This window comes from Simochromis diagramma, unplaced genomic scaffold (assembly GCF_900408965.1).
Source record: "Simochromis diagramma unplaced genomic scaffold, fSimDia1.1 OVJJ01000304.1, whole genome shotgun sequence".
Lineage (NCBI taxonomy): Eukaryota > Metazoa > Chordata > Actinopteri > Cichliformes > Cichlidae > Simochromis > Simochromis diagramma.
Window position 1 is genome coordinate 19,873,578 of NW_024387030.1, and position 27,226 is coordinate 19,900,803.

The 27,226-nt window shown below is 39.2% G+C and overlaps 1 protein-coding gene across 2 annotated transcripts in view; it reads left to right on the forward strand.

The window, feature by feature from the left end:
• akap6 (A kinase (PRKA) anchor protein 6) overlaps positions 1-27,226 on the forward strand; it is a 213,107-nt gene that overhangs the window by 98,133 nt on the left and 87,748 nt on the right. For both annotated transcript variants that reach the window (XM_040042907.1, XM_040042909.1), the window contains 2 exons: positions 13,880-14,010; positions 23,875-23,995. In XM_040042907.1, coding sequence (XP_039898841.1) covers positions 13,880-14,010; positions 23,875-23,995 — 252 coding nt within the window. The remainder of the gene's footprint in view (positions 1-13,879; positions 14,011-23,874; positions 23,996-27,226) is intronic.

Genomic DNA, 27,226 nt, shown 5'->3' on the forward strand with positions numbered 1-27,226 from the left:
AAACGAGTCAGGAGCACAGGCTCATTGATGAAACATAAACTAGAATAACACTCAACTAAACCCTAACTAAATAATAACACAAGAACTTAACATAAGAAAATCAAAAATACAAAAGGTCACAGACCCAGCCTCTGACTTGTTACCCTCTTCTAGTGTACCTACCTTTGCGTATTTGTATCTAAATACAATTACATTGTAGCGGAATTACACCGTCAGTTGTTGAATGTAATATAAAGTTTTGCAGTCGATACTAATGATGATAAGAAATACATTATTACCTATTAATCAAAAGCTATGCTTCACCTCATGTAAGAACAAACTTTGACTCTCTTTGCTTAAGTAAAAATATATGCCTGCTGGTCAAAATGCTCTACTCTCCGACACTGTCCCTAATTTCTGATTGTTCTTACCTTTAAATGGCTTCTCTCTATCTAAAAATGTTATCATTGTGTGTGTGTGTGTGTGTGTGTGTGTGTGTGTGTGTGTGTGTGTGTGTGTGTGTGTGTGTGTGTGTGGAGTATGAACAATTTAAAAGCAAATTTGTATTTTAAAAGAAAATCATCCACCCTCCCACCTTCTCTGTGGTGTTACGATGATACGCACATGAATTAACAGGCATGAAGATAAACACGAAATAAACACTAAATAAATGACTAAATAAACACACTGCTGGAGACTTTAGGTGTTTTCTGTCCCCCTCTCCACCACCCTCCACCCTTCTTTTGCTTTGCTCACTCATCCTGTCACTCCCTCCCAGCCCTGTCTAACAGCTTTACCTTTAGTTTTTGTAATTCATTTTACAAATCCTCCACATTGTTCATCTAATTGAACTGATCTCTTCTAGCGGAAGTGCATGACTCTGTGTGTGTGTGTGTGTGTGTGTGTGTGTGTGCGCATGTACATGTTCTGGTGTCAAAATTACTGTTTATAATTTTAAGCAGTCACAACTTTATTTTGAAGGGAACAAAACAAATCTTTGTCAAGTAGATGTTGAATGTATGGTTGAAAGCATTGCTGCTGAACAGGCAGAGGTTATGGTTAGCTCAGGAAGGGACTGTTAATCGGTGCAGGGTCCTCTAAAGTGATAAAAGCGTGCAGATTTGTGTGTGTGTGTGTGTGTGTGTGTGTATATAAAGATAACCTAGTGATGCTAGAGAAATACAAGCATAAATGTAAAGGAAAAAAAGCGAACGATAAACAACAACTGCATAATCAGTGATGTTTCCTGGCGTTGCTGTATGTTTCAAACTTTTCAGCATCAGACAGACCAATGTATATGACCCTGCTGAGGTTTTTAACACCTCAGTCATGAAAGGCTGAGTATTGTAGTCACCTTGCCAGGTGGGTAGGCAGGTGGCGTAGACATTCAACTATGTGTTAACTTGTTGGGGGTTAGCTAAAAAGGTCCAAACACTGAGTGAACAGCAAGGACTTTTCAAGAAAGATAAACCAGCCTTTTTCAGGTCAAATGCAACTTCAAAATGTTTGAAAATGATCTTCAGATCTATAGAATTTCTGCTCTAATATCTAATATGTTGGAAAATCTTGAGTCTTTTTTTTTCTTTCGTCTTGCAATAAAAACAAGGGATGACATTTTGGAGCTTTGAGGTAGGAAGCTGTTTTGAGATGAAGATATTTGGCAGGCGGTGGAGCCGGGGGCAGGTGTTACAGCAGCTCCTATTAATACAGCTAATTAACATTAGTGAATATTCTAATTAACACGCAAACTAATTAGGAAATAATTAACCAACATAAAAAATCAGATCTTAATCAGAAAGAGTGTGAGATGAGTTCTAGGTGGCACGACAGAAACAAAAGACAGAGGTCTTGGTGGGGATTAAAGGTTGTACAGGTGTTGCAGTGGATCAGTGAGGTTCGCCATCTGTGATGCTCACTGAAAGCTGACAGATTTTTGTCACACATGTGGGGTTTTTTAACTAAAATTTTAAATGTAATAAAAATAAAAACTTTTACCTTTTTTGAAAATATAGATGACAACTCAGTGTTAAGCAAAGGCTTGCTAGTGAATATTCACTTAACCCCTTAAGATTTAAAGTGGTCTTAAGTTAATACATGAATAAAATAAAACACAAATGATGTCATAACCATTCATAACAGAATTATAACAGACCAAGAAAAAGTGGCAGAGAGACAATATTAGGATTTGCTGTTGGTTAAACACAAAAGCTAAGAAATGCTAAGATTGTTTTTAATAACAAGCTACTAGTTATTAGCTAGTTTGAGCCTAACAGGTTAAAATCCTTTATGAAGCTGATGAACAGATAGGCTACTTCGGAATAGAGCTATGAAAATATTTAGCACCAAGAATGTCAGTGTTACCCAACCTTATACACTTTCTTTTGACGGGGCATAGTTGCATGAGACGTGTAGCATGCTAGTTTTTCCTGCAATTCATTTTGGATTATTTTTGGAGTTTGACATGTCTTTTGATGTCACTCGCTCTTCACACACTCACCAGCCACTTTGTTAGTCACATACTCTTGTCACTTGAGTTTATGCTCAATAGATTATATTATTTTTTGCCAGCAATAGAACCATTAGCTTAAGAATTAGCTTTCATTAGCTTTCAGAATGCATGGTTGAAGCTGAAGGTTTGTTTAGTTGATTTCAGCCTCAGATGATATCTTTAACAGAAACATCTGGACAGAACAGGCAGCCTGGAGAGAACACACACCAACACACATGCACTTCCCCTGCAGCTTTGTTTGGCAGATGTAGCCTGCTGTGGAGTCACATACCCAACTTTACTATTTTTTGCATTTATTTAGTAGACACAGCACTCATTTTTTGTATATTATTCATAGTGGCTTTTTATTTAGGAGACATTTTGATTCAGTTTGCACAGAGTCAGGATGAATATTTTGATTATAAGTTGTACTTTATGAGCTGCAGCTAAATGTTCATAGATAATACAACATCATTATCTGTATTACTGATTCTGATATTAGTAGTCTGAATTTATATATAGTTTCTGTAGGTTCAAGACAAGTTATCCTAACATTTTTCTATGTTTTAACAAACCTGCTGCCCCCACTTGCTCATTATTCTTGTGGTCTGATAAACTAATGCTGTTAGCCGTTGCTGCTATGGACTGTGTGGCTTGATCGCTTATGAATGTGCATGTGTCCAAAGATGCTTCTGTTTGTGCATTAGATGTTTGTTTGTGTGTGTGTGTTTGTGTGTGTGTGTGCATGCAGGCCCTACCAGCTGGATGCAGTTGTCTCATATCCATTATTGATCCTGTATCATTACCCACTGCTTTGCTCTATCAAGACAAAAACACCCTGTTAGTGGAATATCTCACCTCATATATTGACCTGCAACACACACACGCACACATGCAAGCTGCAAGAAATTATCATCAAGTGTGGATTTAAAGGACAGATCCATGAAATCTCATGGATTAAATTCCTCCTTTTTCCCACTTACCATTTATGTTTCATTTGACCTTTAGTGTTATTAGTATGTCATAACAAGAAGAATAAAGACAGTGACAGTTTACTGAAAACGATAAAGTCAGTTACTTTATACAAAACTACACAAAGTAGCAACCGATGTGTGTTTAGTTTTCATCTAACCATGCACAAAAACTAAAATGTCTTGCTACAGACCTTTTTTTTTAGTCATATATAAAATCAAGCCCTCCAGCTAAAAGATAGAAAATATTTATTTAAGACACTTTAGGGTGGAATAACAACTTGCACAAATGACCCATAGAGTCATTTTCTTGTAGAGAATAGTGTCTGTAAAAATATAAAAAGTTTTCATCTGCCATGACACAATGTAACTGTGCTTTGGAAGTTTATTGACCTCTCATAGTGCTTTTTGCAATGAGCCTCCTTCACCTATTCACACCAAAATTCATACAGCTTGTCTATTTCACACACTCAAACATTATGAGTAGTAAAATAATCATAGTCACCAGATCTCAATCTGGATGGACACAGTTAATCGGTCAATAGCTAATCAATCCGGAGCAACTGCATGATGCCATCATGTCAATATGGACCAAAATGTCCTAGGATGCTTTTGCACATTGCTTGCAAGAATAATTAGGGCTGTTCTGAGCTCAGTGCTAGGAAGGTGTACCTTATAAGTTGTCTGGGTAGTGTATCATGTAGCCACAGATCAGCTTTTCATTGCAACCTCCTTTGTGAACTTTCTAGTATTTGCTTATATATGCTCATGCTTGAGTGCTGGAGCTCCAATATATTTCATGAAAAGGTAACAGGCTTCCTTTCAGTCCAGCTATTTTTATGTACATTTTCATTTTGCATATTAAAAAAGCAAAACAAAACACAAAAACTGAAATCAAGAAAGACTTTTACGTTTCCTGAACCCAACTTAAAGCAACACGAAGAAGTCCTATCCTTTTTAAACAGCAAATGTGACCAGATCGTATCTCGTCGAATCAATCCTGAAGCTACTGAGACACAGAGGTTTTAAGCAAAGCAATTGACAGAGTCGTGGGGAAACGGTAAAACCTCATCGGCAGCTGAAAGACAGAAGGTGCACTGTGGGAAACCTGCTTTAAATTTGCTCTGTGCTTGCATGGTGACAAAACCTGCAGATTCTCAGAACAATGTTTCTGGGCACAGCTCCAGGCAACAATCAACATAGCTGCCAAAGAGCCAGAACTCATTCACATGACTTCTGGCATTAAGATGTTCCTGGCAGATTAAAGGAACAGTGCTGAGGTGACACTGCAGGCACTCCTGGACACTCAGCTGCACAAAACTTGCTCTTGTTTGTCACTGTTGGTTCACATGTGTCTAACAAAAGGTGAAAATGAGACAGATAATCTTGTCTGGAGTACAAATACAACACAAAATTTTGAAAGAGTGAACATTATTTACCTTTTTATCTCCATATTTCCCTCTATTTCTCTCATGCTAATGAAGTGTTATTCTGTGATGTGACTGATTAGTTGATTGATTTGTTTATTGATTTATTGTCTGATATTTATTTTTAATGAACCATGTGTAAGAGCAGACAGCATGTTGTGGATCCTGCAGTGTGTTTATATGCTGCTTTTGCTGCTCAGCTCTCAGTCCTAACACTGCTGTTTGATTGGCAGTTATAGCCCCAGGAAAACCCCAGGAGACACACACACACACACATGCACATCTAACACACTCCCAAACAGAAACATCTTTGGACACATGCACATTCATAAGGGATCAAGCCACAGTTCCACAGCAGCGAATCAACACACAATTGCCAGAAAACACACATGCATACATATATTTTTAAGACATGAACCCCCCCCCCCCCCCCCCCCCACACACACACACACACACACACACACACATAAACACACTCACACAGCTAGTGGTGAGGTTTTCCGAGGATGCGGGATAAATTGGCCCTGACATGTAAACAAAAAGCCCTAAAATGACTTGATTCAGCACATCGAAGTGCAATACACACGCATCTACAACAGGCTGTGTTCATTTCTCTGTGTGTGTGTTTCAGAGGACAGTCTACGTATTCATCAAATGAGGCAGATTCTTATTGATTTGTGTGTCTATTAGCAGCGTTAACGACAGGACTGGAGACACTGGATTCAGCCTTTCCATTTGAAATCGCTCACAATATCTCATCAGCAATGATAGGAATAAAATAAATATTTGATTCTGTTTATATTTACTCCAGGTTTTATCTTTAAGAGCTGATAGCGTAGCAGCAGAAACAGATGAGATTATCACAAATGCAGCAAACAAACCTCCACCGTATTTACTGTAGCTACAGACACACACAATATAATAACAATGATAATAGTAGCAAGTCAGAGGAGCACCGCTGTTACAGTTCATTCTAAGAGGATGTGAATTTATTGATAAAATGTTATTGCAAGTCATCTGGAAACATATGTCTCAAACCCACAAATTTATCCTCATGGTGGCGCTAGAGGAGAAGCCCGTGGCTGAGCCTTACCATGAATGTCAGTGCCTGCCTAGAGCCACGCCAGCAGCACTATTAAAAATGGAAGAGAGGTTATTTTTTGTGTAACTCTTTGTATCAGATATCACGTAACTGACACCACATAAATTCCAACATAGTCCATAATATCCCCATCAGGTGTTTTTTAATAGTCCTCCTTCATAAAATTCCCTTCATTCAGCCTGTAACATTAGACAAGTTACGTTCGAGAGCATATTTCAGGACGAGTACCACGGACAGTTCTTCACACATCGATGGGGCCTTGTTTTGCTTATTTTAAACTCCCGATTTTTATTCTTGGACTCGACTAGAATAGCTTTGCACAATTTTCAGGAACATATTATTCATATCCCCTCTCAAGAACAAAACATACAGAGCCAAGAGTAGAAAAAAACAGTTTGAAACAGAGCATTTAGCCTGAAACAAGAACTTTTGCTTTCTTCCCTTTAAGCCAGACAAAACAAAAGTTTGAACAGCAGGTAGAAGGCAGTCTGAGATGACCATATGAGGATTTCCCTTCTCACTGACATAATACTGAGCTTTTTGCTTTAGAGCATACTGTAGCCTGAGCTTTTGGCCTATTGTACATTGTACGCTACCCCATTATTTGAAACATTTTTACATAAGGCATCAGAAATATGAGGAAAAAACATAATAGATCCACTTTAAATAACGGGTAAACTGAAGGTTTGTGCAATCATTTGACCAATAATTATAATTATTAGAATAATGCTGCAGTTTTGATCAGTGGGTTGTGATAATGATAAGGTCGTGGTCTCCTTCATAGTTGAATGTTTAGGAAATCACCTTTTTTTCTGCATTTCTGCGTTCGGTAGCCTGAAAATGCACACTAGCTAGGCCGTTTACTTATTTCTGGCTGCATGGTAGATAAATAGGAGAAGTTCATTGACATACATATATGCTTGCGTTTCTTTTGGTCCTTCTTGCAATAGGCAGTTAGGCAAAATGAGCAATGCACACATGCGCATGCAAACTAACAGATGGAGGCATGAGTCTAGTTTGAAGACAAATAATTTTTGACAGAAATCCTTGAAGATCCTTCAGACTGGGAAGCAGCCCAACTCATGACTGTGTGTGTGCGTGTGTGTGTCTTTAGTCACTGTGTCCTCAAGGCGGGCGTCCAGGAGAAATTGCTTCAGTGTACTTCAGTGTGTACACATACTGTACAAGTGTGTGTGCGTGTTTCATTATGGCTTTAGTCAGCTGTTATGGAAGTAATTTGCTTTTTCATACCTTAGCCTGCGTTGGCTCAGTTGTTGCCAACGTCAGAAAAAATGATTAAATAAATAACTGAGTAAGTATGTAGCTGCGGGACTGAATCAGTTAGTGACCTCCTTACTGACTGACTGACATTATGACCATGTAGCACTGACAAAAACATCACATTATCACTTCAAAGTTTTTGTCAGCAATGAACTTCTTTCAAAAGTTGTTTCCACAAAACACTAAATATATTTTATGATGTACTTCCCATGGCAGCAGCAGACTTTCCTTGGTGCTGGGCCATCTTCCTTGGCCAACTTATATAAATGTTTCTTGTGTTACTGACAATAGCTTTACATGATTCAGAGTTCAGAATAATCTTTAATCTTATAGTGGGGCTTGTTGGAGTTCCTCAGTTCATCTAATGCAGGGATCTCCAGCCCCAGTGCATGAGAGCTACTCTCCTACAGCTAGATGCATCCCAACACAGCTGAATCAAATGGTTGAATTAAGTTTGGCAAAGGCTTGATAGCAAGCCAGTCATTTGATTCAGATGTGTTGGAACAAGGATGCATCTTAAAGCTGAAGGAGAGCAGCTCTCGAGGACTGGAGTTGGAGACCTGTCATCTAAGGTCTAAAACAAACTGTTTTGCTCCCATCCTCCTTCCTTTAAACCAACGTTCTGTCAATATAAAACAGGTGTGAGCAGTAGTTGGATGGAGCTTCTGTGTCTGAGATGACTAAATACAGATCTCCATTCTCTTTGACATCATTAAGAGCCATGAGTCAGGTAAAAAGTCTGAAACTGAGTGTTTAGAGCAGTCTGAAATCTGAGCTGAAAGCTCATAGGGATTGCTTGCAATGTCATTTTTTGTTTGGATTTCTTATATGTACAAATGAAATTCCAACCATTTGGAAATCTGCTTTTGTTCTCCCTTTGCTTAAAGGTTAGGATACTTCAGTTGTGACTAATTACAAGTCCGTCTCTAAATAATCTGCTTTTGTCAAAGTTCTGGAAACTCTTGTTAACGAAGAGCAGAAAAAGTTCCCCTCCGTAAAGGAGATTTTTAAATGATTTCCAGTCAGGCTTCTAGAAAAATTACAGTACAACTATAGCAGCCTTAAAAGTGATTGTTTCAATTTAATTGATTTGTTTCAAGCAGATAACAAGCAACATTGTGCATCCATTTTTATTGACCTAGCCATAGCATTTGACACAGTTAAAACCAAGACTTGCCATCGAAGGGCTGTTAGAAAATGTTGGATGCTTTCAGAGTTATTCATCAATCAGGCCTCAGTGACTTCTAGCTTGCTTAATGTGATCAGCCCTCATTTTTATGCTGATGATCTACTCCTCTTATAGCCAGGCTCTCTGTCAGCTCCAGTGCAGTATAGCATAGCCTGTGTGATTTAAAACTTAAAAATTCAAAATATAAACCCCTGAACCTCTCATGTATTATATACTTCAGGGCTCAGAGATTGAGTGAGCATCTCAATATAAGTACGTAGGAAAAACGATTGACGACTCACTCTAGTCTACACCTCGCATTCGGTGAAAAAATTGAAATTGAAACTTGGTGTTTACTTTCCTGTCTATCTGTTTCTGGCCAGAAAGACTTTTATGTCTCTGTTTGGTTATGGTGATGTGATTTATATACATGGGTCCCCAGAATGCTTACATATCCTGCATTCTGTTTATTCTGGAACGATGGGATTTATTACAAACTTTAAGACTTTTACTCACCCTTGTGCATTGTATGCTGAGCTTGAGTGGTCTGCTTTGTCATGTTGTAGATTCAGCTACTATGTATATTTATATGTAGATTTTTTATTTATAAGGCTATTTTTGGTTTGCTTCTTATATACTGACTTATATTAATCAGAAATTGTGGGAAATTGTTGTCCTGGGTTCCATGTTTCACCACTTTGTCTGTCCCAGAAGTTCAAATGGAATTTGGAAAAGGAGAATTCAAATTTATCACTCCTAAATTAAAACTTAAGACACTGGTCTCACTTAATTAATGCCGCAGTTTGTGGGGGGAGACAGTGTGTGGGTGTTTGAGGACTTGAACAAAACGCGAGCCTTTTATGACGGCTGATAATCAGGTCAACAAAACAAGGCAGTAAGCACAGAGGCAAAACAAGACTGGAACCTACACTGGGAAAAATGAGGAAACAGACTTAACTATGATAACTAGGAAGACAATAACAAGGAGACCGCGATGACTATGAACAGGACTTTGTGCAGGAACATGAAGGAGCAATGAACTCATACATGAACAGGCAACATGACCATGACCTGCACAGAGTCCTGAAACCTGACATGACATGATGGGTGGAACAAGGACGACGGGACACTGAACACAGGAAGACAGAGGACTTTAATACATACATGAGGTGATCAGGGGAAGTGGAGACATGTGAGGAAACAGCTGACTAGAACAAACCAAATGACACCACATTGGAAGTGAAACTAAAGCAATGAACATTGAACACCCTTCAAAGTAAAACAAGAACCCTAAATAAGACACAGAAGTGACATGAGCTTGACAACATGAACTGCACAGACAGGAGACATGACAGATAAGACTCACAAACCTCTAAGGAAGAATTAACACAGGGATGAGACACAAGGGAAGTCCAATAAACCATAAAATATAACTGCAAGTAGGTATGACAGAATGTAAGTAGATAAGCTGAAAAGAAACTAGAATACAGATGAATAACAAAATATCATGAAACTTAGAAACACCAGGTCACATGACTCAGGACCATGACAATTAATTTAAGTTCATTTTAGATAATGTGAATGACTAGTTTTGCCTGAATGGCATCCAACTGTCACGGCGCAGCCTGAGTGTTGGTATGAGGACCCAAGTGCAGACAGGGAATAATAATGGATTGCATTTATACAGCGCTTTTCGGGACCCCTCAAAGCGCTTTACAATACCACTATTCATTCACTCTCACATTCATACACTGGTGAAGGCAAGCTGCAGTTGTAGCTACAGCTGCCCTTGGGCAGACTGATGGAGGCGAGGCTGCCATATCACGCCATCGGCCCCTCTGGCCATCACCAGTAAGCGGTAGGTGAAGTGTCTTGCCCAAGGACACAACGACTGAGACTGTCCGAGCCGGGGCTCGAACCGGCAACCTTCCGATTACAAGACGAACACCCAACTCTTGAGCCACGATCGCCCTAAGGTACTAAGGTTAAACAAAAAGCGAGCCGTTTATTACGGCTGATACACAAGTAGAAAATAAAGCGAAAGGCGAACAGGGGCAAAAACGAAACTAAAACCTAAACAGGGAAAACTAAACTGGTAACTATGACAACAGGCGTGAACATGATTGTGAACAGGAACATGTGAGAAACTATAACGAGGAAAAACATGAACATGAAACATGAACACGACCTGAGCAGAATCATGTAGTACATGGAACGGGAAAGAAAACAGTCAAAGGCTACGTCCACACGTACCCGGGTATTTTTGAAAACGCAGATTTTTCTATGCGTTTGCACCTTTCGTCCACACGTAAACGGCGTTTTTGGTCACTGAAAACGGAGATTTTTAAAAACTCTGGCCAGGGTGGATCTTTTTGAAAACTCAGTTTTTGCATTTACGTGTGGACGAGAAAAACGGAGAAAATGCAGAAAATGCAGCGTCAAAGGTGTGCGCCTTTTTTGACGTCACACTGTGCGCCACGTTATTGTTTCGGTGAAATGAATTTCTACAATACTGTTACTGTTAATTGTACTATCTGCAGTGTTTAAATGCTTACATATACACACACAGTTACTGTCCCTCCACACATACGACTCGGTTCTGCTTCTATGCCCCAGCTTTGTTTTCTTTTTCCCACCGAGGCTTCTAGACTTCTGATTGGCCAACATTTCTGCACAGTTAGGAATATATCGCCACCTGTTGCTTTGGCATGTTCATAGCAGCGTTTTCCTTCATTTCTGCCTTTACGTGTGGACGGGATTATTTTTTAAAACGAAAACGGAAAATCTCCGTTTTCAAAAATACCCGTGTGGACGTTGCCAAAGACTGAATGAAAACACACAGAAGGCTAATGAGGGAAGTGGAAACACCTGGGGAGATATGGCTGACACAAATGAACATAATAACTCCACAGGAGAAGAGCAAAACTAAGCACATTGGACATAGAACCACAAGACTTTCAAAATAAAACTGGAATCACGGAGAGACGTAGACATAATAACACCGACTACATGACACACACAGACAACAAATACATGACATATTGTCACTGAAGACAAGAAAAGACTTTTAAATCAGGAGTTATAGAAGAACTAGAAACTCAATTCAATCCTAAGTAACAATAGCAACCAAAGAACTTAACACATTCCACATATCAAAATACAAAATAAAACTCAAAATGCTGGGTTACAGACCCAACTCCTGACACCCAACATTGTATCAGTATATAAATGACAGAAAATTAGTAAAACCACAATTGTCCCCTTTCAATGTTAATTCATTTTTTTGGATTAGCTGTCCTGCCGTGGTTATTCTTTTGACCAAGGTCGCTTCTGCTTTGCTGTAAGTGCAGTAATTTACTTGATAAATGTGCAAAAAGCTTACATAAATGAGGCAATTTTTAAATGTAGTTCTTGGCTTGGATTCAAAGTTATAGACTGAGGGAACATATTAGCACAGAAAAGAACAGTCTAACCAGCTAATGAACAACTTGACTGATTTACTGATTCACTGACCGACTAACTAGCCAGCAAACAGTCTGCAAACGCAACCAAGACAGAAATAGAGAGAAGTAATGAAGGAAAGTGGAGAGACATTTAGATAAACTCTGTTTTTTTTTTTCCCTCCGAGAGGCTCCAGTTAGTTTCATTTCTATAACAGCAGCACATACACAAACAGAATATTCTCTCGTTCAAACACACCTCAACGCAGACAGTGCTGTTGATTGTGTATTGCCGGTTTGTTTATTAGCTCGCTGATTGAGCAGCTCTGCCTTCTACAGATTGGATGACCTTTCCAGATCCTTCCGTCGAGTCTGCTAAGTAGATCGGACGGCGAACGCAACTCGACGCGACAACACTTTATTCAGATTGTTACTGAATGAGGAAAAAGCAGGCGGTCATATGTGTGTATGTGTGCACATTGGGCTGTTTGTACACACTCACTCTGCCTTCATTGGTTCAATTGAGGCCTCATCTCCATATAGTTTGTATGCAATTACATCTGAGCGGCGCTCTGAGTGCCTCTATATGATTGTGTCTGGATACCGAGTGCAACTAGCTGTGGTGTGTGTGTGTGTGCATGTGTGTGTGTGTGTGTGTGAGAGAGGATAATTTGTGAGAAAGAGCAGCGAATCATGCTCCATGTGTGAATATGTTTGTTTTTGTGTGTGAAGCAATTGATGGTCAATTTGTGCGCATGTGTGGCTTTATGGGAACATTTGTGCGAGCTTGATAGGAGTGTGTGTATGAGGGGTAATTTGTGCCAGAGAAAAGCAATTCGTATTAAATGTGTGCGTCAGGTTTTATGGGTGATCTGTGTTAGTGAAATGTTTGTGTGTGTATGTACATTTATATGCATACACATGTACGTGCCGTTTCATAGATGCGTGTGTATGTTGTCAGCTGACGCGGAGGATAAGTATGGAGAGTGTTTCTAGTGGCTTGCTGAATGCTTGCAGGGCTTTAAAGGGCACGTCCGACAAAACGCGCCACGTCCGAATCTCCTTCATCTGCAATAAACAGCTAATCACACTCAGTGGAAGATGATCCCACTCAGACCGCCGACTTCATCATGCACACACGTTCTGTTCGCTTTCAAGAAGGCTCACTGTGTTACCTTGATTCTGGTCATCTTGGTCTTTATGTAAGACAGGGTATTTGTACGTTGTAAGAAGCACTGAATTAAGTTCACCTTAGAATGTATTAAAAAGTCTTACGCTCGAGGGGTCTTTGCAGAAGTGCTAAACCAGAGAAAGGCAGGAATTTTTCATGGAAAACCTGCAATTCAGCAAACTGACAACATGACATACATAGACATAGTGTTAATTTGTAACATTACAGATTATTTGACATTAGACTGTTTACCAGCATAGGGTCTACTTTTATTTATTTATTTTTAAATTCTATGGATGGTTTTATTCATTTATTTATCTAATCGACTAAAACATAAAACATAAATTTCCGTGTAGCATTAAAAGTCTTCATTTTACAGTGCAGAAACCTATTAACAGTGTATTGGACGACATCTTAAGGGAATTTTATAATAACTATAAAACAACATCATCTCAAGATTCAGCAGTAGTGCAAAATATTCTTTAAAAACACTTTCATTTCAGCGTTAAATGTCACAAATTATTCTCTCAAAACAGTTAAAAACATCTCAAAAGAAGCTGCTAATCAAGCCTGTAAGTTGCATTTTTCATTGCAAATAGGTGTTTTAGTTTCTTTTCTTGCATTAATATTCTTATATTGATTGTTATGAAGCCCTTTGAACTATCATCAGCATCCACAGCATATCGTGGAAATAACAGCATATCAGTCCTCATTGGTTATAGCAAGGTACAACTAACAAACATAACAGAGAATATGTTGATGTGAACGCAATCTCAGAATGAACCAAAGAAGTGTAAGAAATAATTCAGTCTGGGTAATATATACCCCTGTGTTCTGCTTTGTTTTCTCCAGGCGGAGCAGACCACCAGTCAGTGCGAAGCCCAGCGAATGGCCTTAGAGCAGATGGCTATCAAACTAAGCAGCCTGCAGTACCCCTCACCCACCAACAGAAGGCGCTGCAGTCACCTGGCCAGGAACAACAGGTAACTGCACAACAGGAAACAACAGAATAAGTGATCAGTAATTTTCTGTTAGCTTCCGTAATTGCTTTACAGTGCTCTATTTTGTAAAACAAATGCATGTCTACTATGGGAGGACCTGTTAAAACTTCCCCACATCCCTCATGTACACACACATTCGTGTAGTGCTAATTATGACGCATACACTCAGAATCGAATTGGTAGAGTATTCATTGACCTCCTGGGCTACAGTTCATCCACCACTAGGCTACCGTATTTTTCGGACTATGAAGTGCAATATTAATCAACAGGTCTATTTTCATACATAAGACGCATTAAGAAAAACAAAACGTGACTGAAGTTTGAAATCAGTAAGTCAGTAAGCACAACCAGAATTAATACATAAGGTGACCGGATTATAATGCGCACTGTCAATTTTTGCGAAAATTAAAGGATTTTAAGTGCGCCTTATACTCCAAAAAATACGGTAATTTAGCAAACTGGTTAACAAACCTCAAACCTGCCGCATGACTAGGCTGAGGATCTTCATTCTTGGGGTTATGAGAATCAGACGGTCTCTCTATATAGAATTTAAAAGTTATCAAGCCAGGATAACAACAGCTCCCTACTTTAGAGGTGATCCCTGAGATTTTAAGAGAAGTCACAGGGATCAATGCAAGTACTACAGAACCGTAAGACACTAAGCGACCACTTTAAACCATCACTTTAATGTGTTAATTTAGTGTAATATAGGCTCGAGCTTATCCCAACTAGGGCCAAATGTGCACTACACCCTGGACAGGACACCACTTTGTTACATGGCTAAATTCTGTGAACAGTGAATATAAAGTTTTTGCATGTAAAACTTTATATTCAGCCATGTATTTTGAAGTTTACCCCAAGCTTCTGTGTCAATTACTTAAAAAATATATCCTATAGGAGACACATGATTCTTTTCATACACCCTGTAGAAATTCTATGCACTCATAAAACTGAATTTCCCTCCTATGGTCAATTGAGGGACAAAGCCTGTGAGCCCAGAAGTGCCAACCATTGTTCAAACTTTCTGTTTGTGATGTGCAGCCAATTAGAAGAAAAGTGGCTCAAAGGGAACAGGAAGTGAGCTAAAACAATGAACTAAGGCTCCTGTGTATTCCAAGAATAAAATCCAGGGAGCTGTAAATCATCATAAGAGGTCCTTTGTTCTGACTTTTAGAAGTTCCACCATTTCATTGGGCCTGTTAAACAAGGTGTTCGAGTTTGTGTGTTGAACGTGCAGAGGACAGAAGCTGCAGAGTGTAATGGAGTGCAAAATAATAAGAGTGAAAACTAGCAGGTCAGTGTTGTCTGTGGTGATAGAAGAGACACAGGCAAACATAACAGACAACACACACATGCAGCTAAATGCAGTCACACACACACACACAGAGTGTGAGCGTTAACAGCAGTAATCTGGTGTGGCCAGGCTCGGCTCGGCGAGCACCGTGTTTGGTCACGCTGCCTGTCGGCGTTTCATCCCCGGCTTTGAGGAGCTTCTCGCTGCAGTTATCACTCACACACAGGGCGCACACACACACACACACACACAAAGAAAATGACAACATACACTGAGTAGTGTGTATGCAAATAAAAAAACTGAGGCTTAAATTACTCCCTTTGAGTCTGTAGCATGTTGTGTTCTGCAGACTTTGCGGGTGTTGTCAGTGTGACTTCACGGTGGCTTCCGCGAAGCGTGCGGTGCGTGCGTTGTCTGTGCAAGTGTCCACATATACGAATCAAACCCACTGTAGTGCCACTGGACTGTCTTCTACTTGAATTAAATAACAGTTGTTACATGCGCAAGTTGTTTGTGCGCAAAGAGTGAAAACCCACAGCACAAATGTAAATGAAAGCCTCATCTTGTTTGTGTTTTTCAGCCCTCTGAGGCTGCGGCGTAATATTTCAGTAATTTACATTGAATGTGTCGGGCTCTAATTGGTTATTCATATGTTAGCTGTTGCCTTTCACATTTACATTTGGGTATGTGTGAGCGTGTGTGTGCGTGTCTGTCTGTCCAGTGCAGTGGTGTGTGTGATGAGTTTTGTATTAATTGGATGTTACATGTTTTTCTTTGTGAGTTTCATTCTGTTGAGATTTCTGGTTTTGGTTCAGTTGTGAAGAAAATGAAGGTCAGACTGAATTATTCACTAATCTCAAGCAAAATATCTAAATTCTAAATTAGTAGCAGAATGAAAGTTAGTAAGGGTGGAAGATATAGATTTTTTGTAGTAACTAAAGTAACTAAAAGTCAATTTTTATTTTTCATATTTCTTATTGTTATGTTCAAAATAATCTAAATGCTTATATAGGAAAGATGAGGCATGTCCAAGCTTCTAACCAATCAGGACATGAAACCTTTCAGAGCAGAAATATATATATATATATATACATATATCAAAGTCATACTTTTAATACCAATAAGTACTTTGTTTTCATTTGTTACCTTATTTAACATTTTTTATATCTTAAAAAGTCCAACATGAATACACGAAGGACTAACATTAGAATTGAAAGCAAATGCATGTTTAACTGAATGACTGAGTGACTTGACTTTGCAGGAATTAATGACTTTGTGATAAAAGAGAAACAGAGAGAGGATTTAGACTTTGTAAATATATGGATGAATGAACTTAATGTACGAATGAGAAGGACCCTACACAGGTCTGAATCCAGAACCCTCTGACTGTGAGGCAACAGTGATACCACCTTAAAACTCTGTTATCCAGTTCTACTTTAACCACAGACTTTTGATGGCTGTCTACAACCATTTGGTAGCTGAAGATGGCATTTTAGATCTTTTTCAGGACTAATCATTGTTTCTGTTCAGTTTTTACTATTTGAAACGGTTTTGTTTTATTTCAGTTTTTATTAGCTTCAGTGTTATTTTTAATCTTTTGAATTGTTAATGTAATGCAGGGCATACTGTATGTCAGAGGCAAGATTTAGGAAAATCAGTACTGCTATTAAACTGAAATGAGTTGATTCACAGTCTCAATAAACTCGTCCATCAATGCCTCGTCAGGCAAACAGGACTAAGAACATTTCATCTATAGTATTATTTTATTTTATTTAGTTTTCCAAGTTGACGAAATCATTTCAGTTTGTTTATTTTAGTTAACTTAAATTGTTTTTTCACATTTAGTTTTAGTTTTTTAGTTTAGTTTTAGGGAACTTTCCTATTGTACGACGTGTTAGTCAGTGTTTTTAGTCCACAAAAGTCTAAATAAATTAAACTTGTGCACCACGCTCTTTTCCAAGATTAATAAAATAATAAATTAGTGAGTGAATGACTGATTAAGCACCAGGGTTTTGTTTGTGGACAACTTGATTTGAATGTTTCCGTAGGATGAACCCGTTAGCATGGATGAATGAAGAAGTGTGTGAATATCAGCACGGGCCTCTGCGCTGCTCTTCATCGACAGTTCGATTTTAATGTCTCTGTAGGATGAATCCATTAGACTGGGCGAGTGTCAGTGAATCACCTCATAAATCCAGCAGAGTCTCTGACTGAAAGGTGACGGCTGCCAATATGACTCATTCAACCTTTCATTCTATCGCTTCATCCTCCTCTCTTGTCATCTTTTCTTCCTTCACTCCATCGCTCCCTGCGTTCCTCCTCACCCTCTGTTCCTGCTCTTTCCCGGTTGCTCTTCCTTGACCTCTGCTTTGTCTCCTCTTTCTTGGCCTTTTGCTGCCTCTTCGTTTCTCTTCATGTTTTTCTCCTGCTCACCTAGCTTTATTTTGCATCCTTTCTCTCAGTGTAACTACTTTGTTGCCTTCCTCTATGCACCACTCCCATCCTCTTCTTTACTTTTATTTGTTTAGAATATCTGTCTTCTCATCTTATTGTTACCTTCTCCACAGTTTCCTCTTTCTCCATTCCTCTCCTCTTTCTCGTTCTCTCTCTGAGAGCCTTGCCTTCCCTCCTCTTGCCTTCTGTCCCTTGCTTTCTTCTTTCTGCTGTATGGAGGATGATGAATTAGAGACAGCAGTTACAGCCGCTATCGGCGTTGCAGCAGCAGGCGGCAGGGAGAGAGAGAAAGGGAAGTAGAAAGTGAAGTATGATAACAAATCTGTCCAGTTAAGCCTGAAAGACACCGAGAGTGTTTTAGTTAGCAACAAGGTATCTATCCTGAATCCTGTTTAAAATACAATACTAGTTAAAGAACTTCTCAAAATAATGACACCACAGATCATTAAAAAATATATATACATACATAAAAGAGTAAATCAGTAAGAAAGTATTTAAAAATGAAAGATTCCAATATATTTTTTAGGCCCCTCATGAAGACATTTTAAGTTTCAGTTGGGTGGACTATCACCTGCTATTTTACACCAATAATCAATAGCAAGGTGTCTCAACAGTACCTCACGGCCAGATATCGGAGCATTTAGCTGTATATCACCATATAGTTTTATTCAAACAGCTGTGTACAAAATACCAGAAAGGAAAGACAGAAACTCAGAACTTGAAATTTTTACAGGGTTAGTAAACCCTGTAAAATAGAGGACACTAACAGTGTTACAGCAGTTATTTTGAAAAGCATGTATTTCACATCACTCACATAAAACTCAACACTGACTGAAGGACATACGGAAGGAATCTGGAGCTGTGAGACAAAGAAGTACAGAACTTCAACATCTATCATAGCATCACACAGGAAAATTAACTTGTCCATCTGGTTGTCACAGTGCAGGGGTGTCCAACTCCCGGCCTCAAGGGCCGGTGCCCTACAGGTTTTAGATATCGCCCTGGGTCAGCACACCTCAATCAAATGATTAGTTCAATACCAGGCCTCTGGAGAACTTCAAGACATGTTGAGGAGGTCATTTAGCCATTTAAATCAGCTGTGTTGGATCAAGGACACATCTAAAACCTGCAGGACACCGGGACTCGAGGCCTGGAGTTGGACACTCCTGTCATATTCCCTTCATTGCAGATTGAAGCTGGGCCCAACAAATTCCTTTGCTTAGTGTCTGTGTGCCATTCTCTGTTATGTTTGGGTAGAAAATAGAAAATACAGACGTATAAGATGTGTAGAGGTCAGTGTTACACTGAAACACATGGCATTTAACTACTTAATCTCATCAGATGCACATTTATTTCATTATTGCAAAATAATGCATTGAAAAATGTCTGGATAGCTAGTGTAGATATCAGTATGTTTTTCCATGTAGGTTTGCACACTTTCTATCCACATTATTTTTTATATCCAGTGTTGACTGGAATTATGTTGAGGTAGAAATGAATAATAGATCCTTATAATTCAAATTTCCTCAGGTGACTGAATGTCAGAAAGGCTCTCTATAATACTCTTGTGCGCTCCGTCAGCGCAGTGTGACATAAAAAGAACTTGACACTTCAAACACTCTGTAACCATCCCGGTGTTGAACGCAGCCCCACAGTGGCGCCTCGTCGATCCTTCCTTTCCGATTTGTCTGTTTTCTCGTCTTCCACCCCCCGTGAGATACTGTTATACAAAGCATTTAGTTAACATTAGTGTGAGAACAAGACGGAAATGGAGGAGAGGAGGGGAGGTAGAAAAACGACAAGAGAAAACAATCTGTACGAGTGTTGTATCTGCTTCATCTGTCTTAGTCAGTAAAGGGCCGCTCTGCTCAGCGCATAATGAGGAACACCGCCTCTGGGGGAAGGAAGCAGCGTTTGCTTGCTTTGCTTTTTTCTCCTCGGTTTAGCTTTTATTTCACGGAGAATCACTTTCAGTGGAGGACAGGAGGTGTGAGGAAAGGATAGGATGAAAATAACAGAAGATCAAGGCGGGGGGAGTTAGGAGGAACAGGTGGAAAAATGTTGGCAAATCTTGTTTTATTTCTCTGTAGCCGTGAGCAGGAAAAAGGAGTTATGAAAAAAGCCGCAGAAGATGAAGAAAACAATTTTTAGAAAGTAAAAACAGAAAATGGGGACAAGTTCGAAATTGTGATGGATATAAAAACCACAGAATAAACTAAGGTCATTTCTGAAAAGTGGGGAACAGGATAAGAACAGAAAGCTTTGGGAACAAGTTTGTGTAAAATAACACAAAATTATTACATGCAAAACTCTCAGTCACAAGGAAAGGTTAAAGTGGTTATTAATCATAAGTATTCTTGAGATGACAGAAGCAATTAACATGATAAATATTTCAGAAAATGCCATAGTTACAAGTTCTTTATGTGTGGGAGCAGAAGTAAACTTTTCCAAGATGCAGGAAGTATAATTTTATTAAGGTTTTGAAAACACATGACCAATAACCATGTGACCATTGTGACCAATAACCACATGATGCTAACTTGTCCTCCAGTTTGTACATGTGAACATCATGGTGACAGTGTAGCATCAAATGAATAATGCCCAGTCATGCAGGCCTAGAGACTGGTCTGAAACCATATGGCCGATCTTGAAGGAACAACGAGTATTCTCTGACTGGTTGCGAGTGGTTGCTGGAGTTTGATGCCACACACTGTGAAAATGATTGCTAATGCCCCAGTCACGTAAGGTTGGTTAGTGATCCCCTGGCAAGAACCTGTCCCTGTTTAGGGAAAAAATCTGTATTGCCCAACCAGTTGGAAAAAACTCCCTGTGTTTGGTTGCAAGCATATTGCTGTGGTAGTAGTTTAAATAGAAGTGATGGACTTGTCTACAGACACTGTTCAGGTACTCTACGACCTGTAGTCAAACAGGTGTCCCAGTCAGGTATTGCCACCTCGCCCCCAACTCCAGTATTCAGATCAATGATGATTTCAAAATTTGCAGAAGTTATGAAGAGGGAACCTATCCTAAATCCATTTTTTGTGCCAAGCTGTAAACATACATTTAAGGTTGTAAAGTTGGGCATTTTAATATGAAATTGTCACTTCAAGCCATTTGAGGCTGGGCCCCAAAAGTGAGTAGAACTGCAGTTTTGTATGCATGTAGCATTGGCTTCATTTTTCAGCTTCAGAGGTTGCCCCTTGATTAAGACTCATTTATTGGGTCTATATTGCAAAACAACAGATGTAAAAATATGTACGTGTATATAATTTCCTCAGGGATTAATAAAGTATTCTGATTCAGGCCCATAAATGCATGCATTCTTTCCAAAGATATTAATAGTTTGAATTTTGTAGCTCGTAGGAGACAATGGGAGAGAGTTGAGTATTTTTTGTTGTATTTGTTGTTTTTTTTCATAATTTCATTCATAGTTTACTCTCCCTACTTTGATGGAACATCAAATTGTAGTGTGTTTCCTTTTTTTAGTGATGAATATGTATGCGGCTTTCTGGGTAACTGTGATTTTCAGTAAGTGTGTGTTTGTGTATTTGAGTGATTTTCATGTGTGTGCTTCAGAGAGCACCTCTTAATGTGTGGTCGCCTTGCCTGGCATGTACGTGCAGTGTGTGTGCTTGTGTGCGAGTCACTGTGGAAATACTGTGGGTCTGACAGAGCTGTCAAACTGTCGTCGTCAGCGACCGGAGAATTCCAAACAATTTCACCGCTAATGTTGAGAAACATGTTGGCGATCCCCGCCGAGACCGAAAGCCAGTGAATATATAAATAATAAACACACACGCACCTTAACAAAACGGCTGACAGTAATGCGCGTGTTTGAGCAATCGGCCCCTGTTCCAGCAGCATAAATATTTGATGTGATCCTGTGTTGGGAAGGGGGAGGTGAGAGGATGAGTTAGGAAGGGGAAGAGGGAGGTGATAGTGGGAGGAGTGAGCTGAAAAAGGGGAGGGAGAACTAGAGAGTAAGGAAAGGAACGATGTTAAGAGAAAAAAGGGAGGTAGAAAGATTTAGAGAAAGTGCTAGGAAACAAGAAAAGGAGGAGGAAACAGGAAAAAGAGAGGTGGAGGAGAAAATCTGGGCAAGAGGAGGATGTGGGAGGCAAAGCCATGACATTGAGAGGTCGGAAAAATGAGGTGAAATGGAGAGAGGTGGGGGTGAAATCTGGGATAAGGAGAATGGGGAAGGGAGTGGGATGAAGCAGCAAGAAGTGGGGGGATGACAGAAGACGTGAGGGTGTAAGACTATTTATCGTACTACACTTTCAGTTCAGTTAAATTCAGTTTTATTTATGTAGCGTCTAGGCGCCTCGAGGCATTGTATATTGTAAGCTAAAGACCCTACAATATTAACCACGTCTGAATACAGTTTTACAAAATTAAAATTTAAACAGAAATTAAAACAGCCTGGGTGCTGATTGTATAAACTGTCATGAACACAATATCTAAATATCTTTCTAAGACACCCATACAGTTGCTGAAGATGTCAGCAGGAGCATGGATGTTATTTTTTCCGAATCATCACAAAGTTTTAAACATAAACTTTGCCATTTGGTTCGACCAAAATGTGTATCCAGGATGTCTCTCTTCTCAGTAGCTATTTAATCAATATACCTGTGAGTGGAAACAAACACATAGTGGATTTTTTGTGTTAACTTAAAATGTTTAAGGCAACTTAAACATTTTGACATTACTGCTCATGGAATTTATAAGTTTTAAAAAGGTCCACATGTCCAGGCCTATCTTAAGTTTGCCACTGAACATCTAAAGGATTCAGAGAGGGCTTGGGAGAAAGTGTTGCCGTCAGATGAAAACAAAATCAAGCTCTTTGGCATCAAGCTGTCTTTGGAGGAAGAGAATTCCTGAGTGTGACCCAAAGAACATCATCCCTACAGTCTAGCACAGAGGTGGAAACATTATGCTTTGGGGTTGGTTTTCTGCGAAGGGTACAGGACGACTTCCCCGCTTTGAGGGGCCAGTGTATCATAAATTCTTGAATGAGAACCGCCTATCCTCAGCCTCACTGAAGATCGGTTGTGGATGGGTCTTCCTGCATGACTGTAACCCAAAACATACTGCCAAACCAACAAAGGAGTGGCAAAAGAAGACGCATATTAAGGTCATGTAGTGGCCTAGCCAGTCTAGAGACCTCGATTCTTCAGATAATCTGTGGAGAAGCTGAAGCTTCAAGTTGCTAAGTGGCAGTCAAGAACCAAAAAAGTTTTTAGAGGGTTTCTTTAAAGAGGAGAGGATCAAAACCCTCCTGACATGTGTGCAAACGTGGAGACCAACAACAGTTTCTCCAACAAGTCATGTTTTGCTTGGTAATCAAATACTTATTTACTCCGTGACATACAAATCAATCTATAACTTATATGTCATGTGTTTTTTTCTGAATTTTAGTTTGATAATTTGTCTCTCTCCATTAATATGAAACTAGCATTAAATTACAGGCTGTTCATATCTTAGGAAGTGAGCAAACTTGCAAATTCAGCGGGGATCAAATAATTGTTTCTATAATAATCTCACAAGACAACTAATTTAAATGAACTGTCAGCTTTGCCACACAGAGTGGTCTAATGTTCAGTTGTTTGTTGGTGGCTACCAAAAGCATCTGGCTGAGGTGCAAGTTGGTAAAGGACATTTAACCAAATATTAGTGGGAGTGTATATATACGTATTTCTGACCGTGTTGGATTTGAGTTCAAAATAAATTCAACTTGTGAACCAACTCTATAAAATCCCAAATTTACCATGACATTCAAGCACATGATCTATAAACTTATGACCACAACTGTAAAATGTGATGAAATACTCCCTGGAACGGCATTTTAGTTTTGCTTTTTGACACTTTTTTCTTTTTGCCTTCTGTTGTCTTTTTCTGTAGAGCAAACTTTATCTGTCAGTCAGTTTTTAGACATGTGTTTTATCAATATAACAAGATCCACGTTTCCCTTTGCCGGAGGACAAAAAAAATATTACAATAATAAAGGAAATAATAAAATAGACAAGATGAATCATAGCAAAACAAACATTTAATTATAACAGTTTAACTCTTTCTTCTCTCTCACTTCCTTTTGTCAGTCTGCAGGAGTTTGAGGCTGAATACCAGGAGCTGTGGGATTGGCTGATGGACATGGACGCCATGGTAACAGACAGTCATCAGCTGATGCTGTCAGAAGAGCAGAGACATCACCTCTTCAAGGTAAATAGTGTTACTTTCACCAACTCACAGTACATGTGAATAGACATGACACTTCTGCATCCAGTGCGACTGATGCTTCTTCCAAATATCCAGCCTGTGGGCGCTGGGCCATGAAGGAAAACTGTGCATTGAGATGAAATGTACCATGGTTGTTTCTGTGTATCAAACTACTGCCATGATGCTTCCCTTTACACTACAGTGTCCATAATAGTGTAACTAGGGGTAATCCTTTCAGAGAACTCATTGAAGTCTGCACCTTCTGTGGACTCTTTTGAGGTCTGCAACAATTGATATTCTTTATTTGATATTCTTAAGCAGACTTAATGTGCACATAAAACCTGCAAGTCTGGACTTTTCAGTTTGCATCAGAGGGACATGGCAACAAGTGTGTGACTTACTCTTCATAATCTGGTTGGAAAAAACAAGTAATCAAGTTACTGTCTGCCCTCACAGTGTACACATTTGTACCCAATTGATGCGTGATTGTGCTAGCAATGTAGTGTAAGTTATCAGTGTTAAACTGAACATATGCCCTGTTGGAATAGAGTAGCCTTGTGCATTTTAAATGATTGTCAGCAAGAACTTAGTGATATAACAAAAAAACAGACATACTTAGAGATGAAGGCTATTGGTCAAAAAAAAAAACAGCCTAAGAAGTAGGCTGCAGGCAGTGTTGGTCAAGTTACTTGAAAAGAGTAATCAGTAACTAATTACTGATTACTTCCCCAAAAAGTAATCCCGTTACTTTACTGATTACTTATTTTCAAAAGTAATTAATTACTTAGTTACTTAGTTACTTTTTAAAAACACGATTTACAACCTGAATAGGTAATAAAGCGATAGATCTCTCAGCCCAATTCTACTTTTTCTGCATAATCCATCATACAAAATGTAATCAAATGGAAAAGTCTCTTTTTTTAAAATGTTTTATCAGTTTTAATCTTTTAACTTTATGCATCAAGCAAAAATTTAATTATATGCAACATTCTCTGACTTGAATAAATTTGTTTAACATTTAAACCTATTTTCTACACATTCCAGCACATAAAATAAAATATTTTTTGTGTTTACACTCAGTCTTTCAAATAGATGCAAGTAAAACACAGCAGAAAATAAATAAAATCAAAGACTCAGCGGTCCTGTTGCTCTATTTTCACCTGTAAAGCAGAACTGCGGTAGGCGGAGGTTTACCCTGGTGCAGGTGTGCCGCGGTCAGTTGAAGAATCCGCGAGTTTCTCTGTGAGTTTCCCATTACGTCGTTGCGCACTCGGTACTTGTTTGGAAGTTTAGGGGTTTTTTCGCTGTAAAAAGAAGTTTTCTTCCCACGCACGATGGACACTAATGTTTTTGTCACTTTTTATGGAATCAAACTCAAAGTAAGGTCAGTACTTCCACGCTTTAAATGCTGCACGCTCATACTCTCTCCCACAATCGATATGTGATCCATTGTTGATCTGCACACAGCTGTTTTCACTAACGGCGCACTCGCTTACGTCACTGTCGTGAGACATTCTCGCAAAAAATCACGGTTTTAGTAACGCAGTAACGCAGCGTTCCTACGGGAAAGTAACGGTAATCTAATTACCGTTTTTGCAATAGTAATCCCCTACTTTACTCGTTACTTGAAAAAAGTAATCAGATTACAGTAACGCGTTACTGCCCATCTCTGGCTGCAGGCATATACTGAAACATCAGTGTAGCTTCCAGGTCTGAAAAGCCAATGTACAAGTGCTTGGACTCTTTCATATGGCCAGCAGGGGTGACTTCTCTGGTTCTAGAAGGAACTCTAATCGTATAGATGTCTATGGTCCTTCAGAGTCTTTGTTTAAGACCTCAGTAAACTAGAGTCTTTCAAGTTTTTCTGAATGCAACATGATGTTCAGTTTGTAAATGATGGTCCCATTAGTGTCAAAAAGGAGGTTGAGTTAGGATGAGTTCACAAAACCTGATCTCACTAACTAATAGGCTGAGGCTACAGTTGCTACATCAATCTCAACAGCCAGTATGTTCATTTTAAGCTGATGCATTCAGCGATGTGCAAAGATTTTGTACAAAGTTTTGTATAGTATGATAAGATAGCTCACAACTGGCACAGCACGGTCCTATTATGACACTCTTGGATGCCTCAGTTTGGAGTCACTTTCTCATCTAGTTCAGCACACTCTGTGCTATAGATGTGACACGGAGGCACACAGCAAACTTCTAATAAGAGAAAAAGAATAAAAAATTAGACATAGTAAAGAATAAAAAATGAAATTCCCAAATATGCGATGAATAAGTAAAGTATTTCAAATTGTTTTGTATAATAAAAAACAGGAGGTGATGGAGATAAGGCACTATTACAACTTTACCTGGCAAGAAAGACTTCACATGTTTCCAAACATTCACAAAGGGCCCATCGGCTGCTCTGCTTCCATCATGGAGGAGCAGCACTGACTTCAGTCTCAATATAAAAAGAAAACATGTAACTGTGTAGAAAATATAAGTATTTGATGCAAATAATGCCCGCCCACTTTGGCTGGCTTCCTCTTTCCTGCCCTAATCCTCCCTCCACCTCAGATCTCCTTTTTCTAGCCAGGCACACACACAAACATACACCCGTCTTCATCCTCACCAAGGAGAATAGGATTACAAGGCATAGCCTCCCTCATAACCATATCATAGAGAAGGGTGTGTGTGACAGAGAGAGAGAGAGATTGTGTGTTTGTGTAATGACATCACTGCCACCAGATGAGTAACACAGAAGAACAGGATGTGTTACGATTAGAGATTTCTGAATTGTGCTCTTCTGTCCTTTAAATGCTTACAAACACACACAGGCGCGCGCACGCACACGAAAAGGGGAATCGAATAAAAATATACTTGTTCCTAAACTGTGTAACAGTTTAAAAAGTATAAGTAAGTCATATTTTGAGAGACAGTAAATGAAATAATGAGGTATGTGTGAGCTGGTGCCATGTGTGTACAATTCAGATTCACTCAATTGGCAGATGTTCATGAATCAATGTGTTAATTTCACTAGTGTCAGGTTGGAAATATTAAAAAACGGTTGGGTGGATTAAAAATCGAGACAAAAACTTTAGGTGGGTTTTTCCAAGGAGTGGAACCTTGTGGACCTAAATCCACTCAGAGTTCCAGTTTAATGCACTTCACAGTCTTTCCTGGGCTAGGCTCTACATTATCAGGCTTGACTAAATTTTTAACTTCACAGTCTCAGCTGTACAATATTCA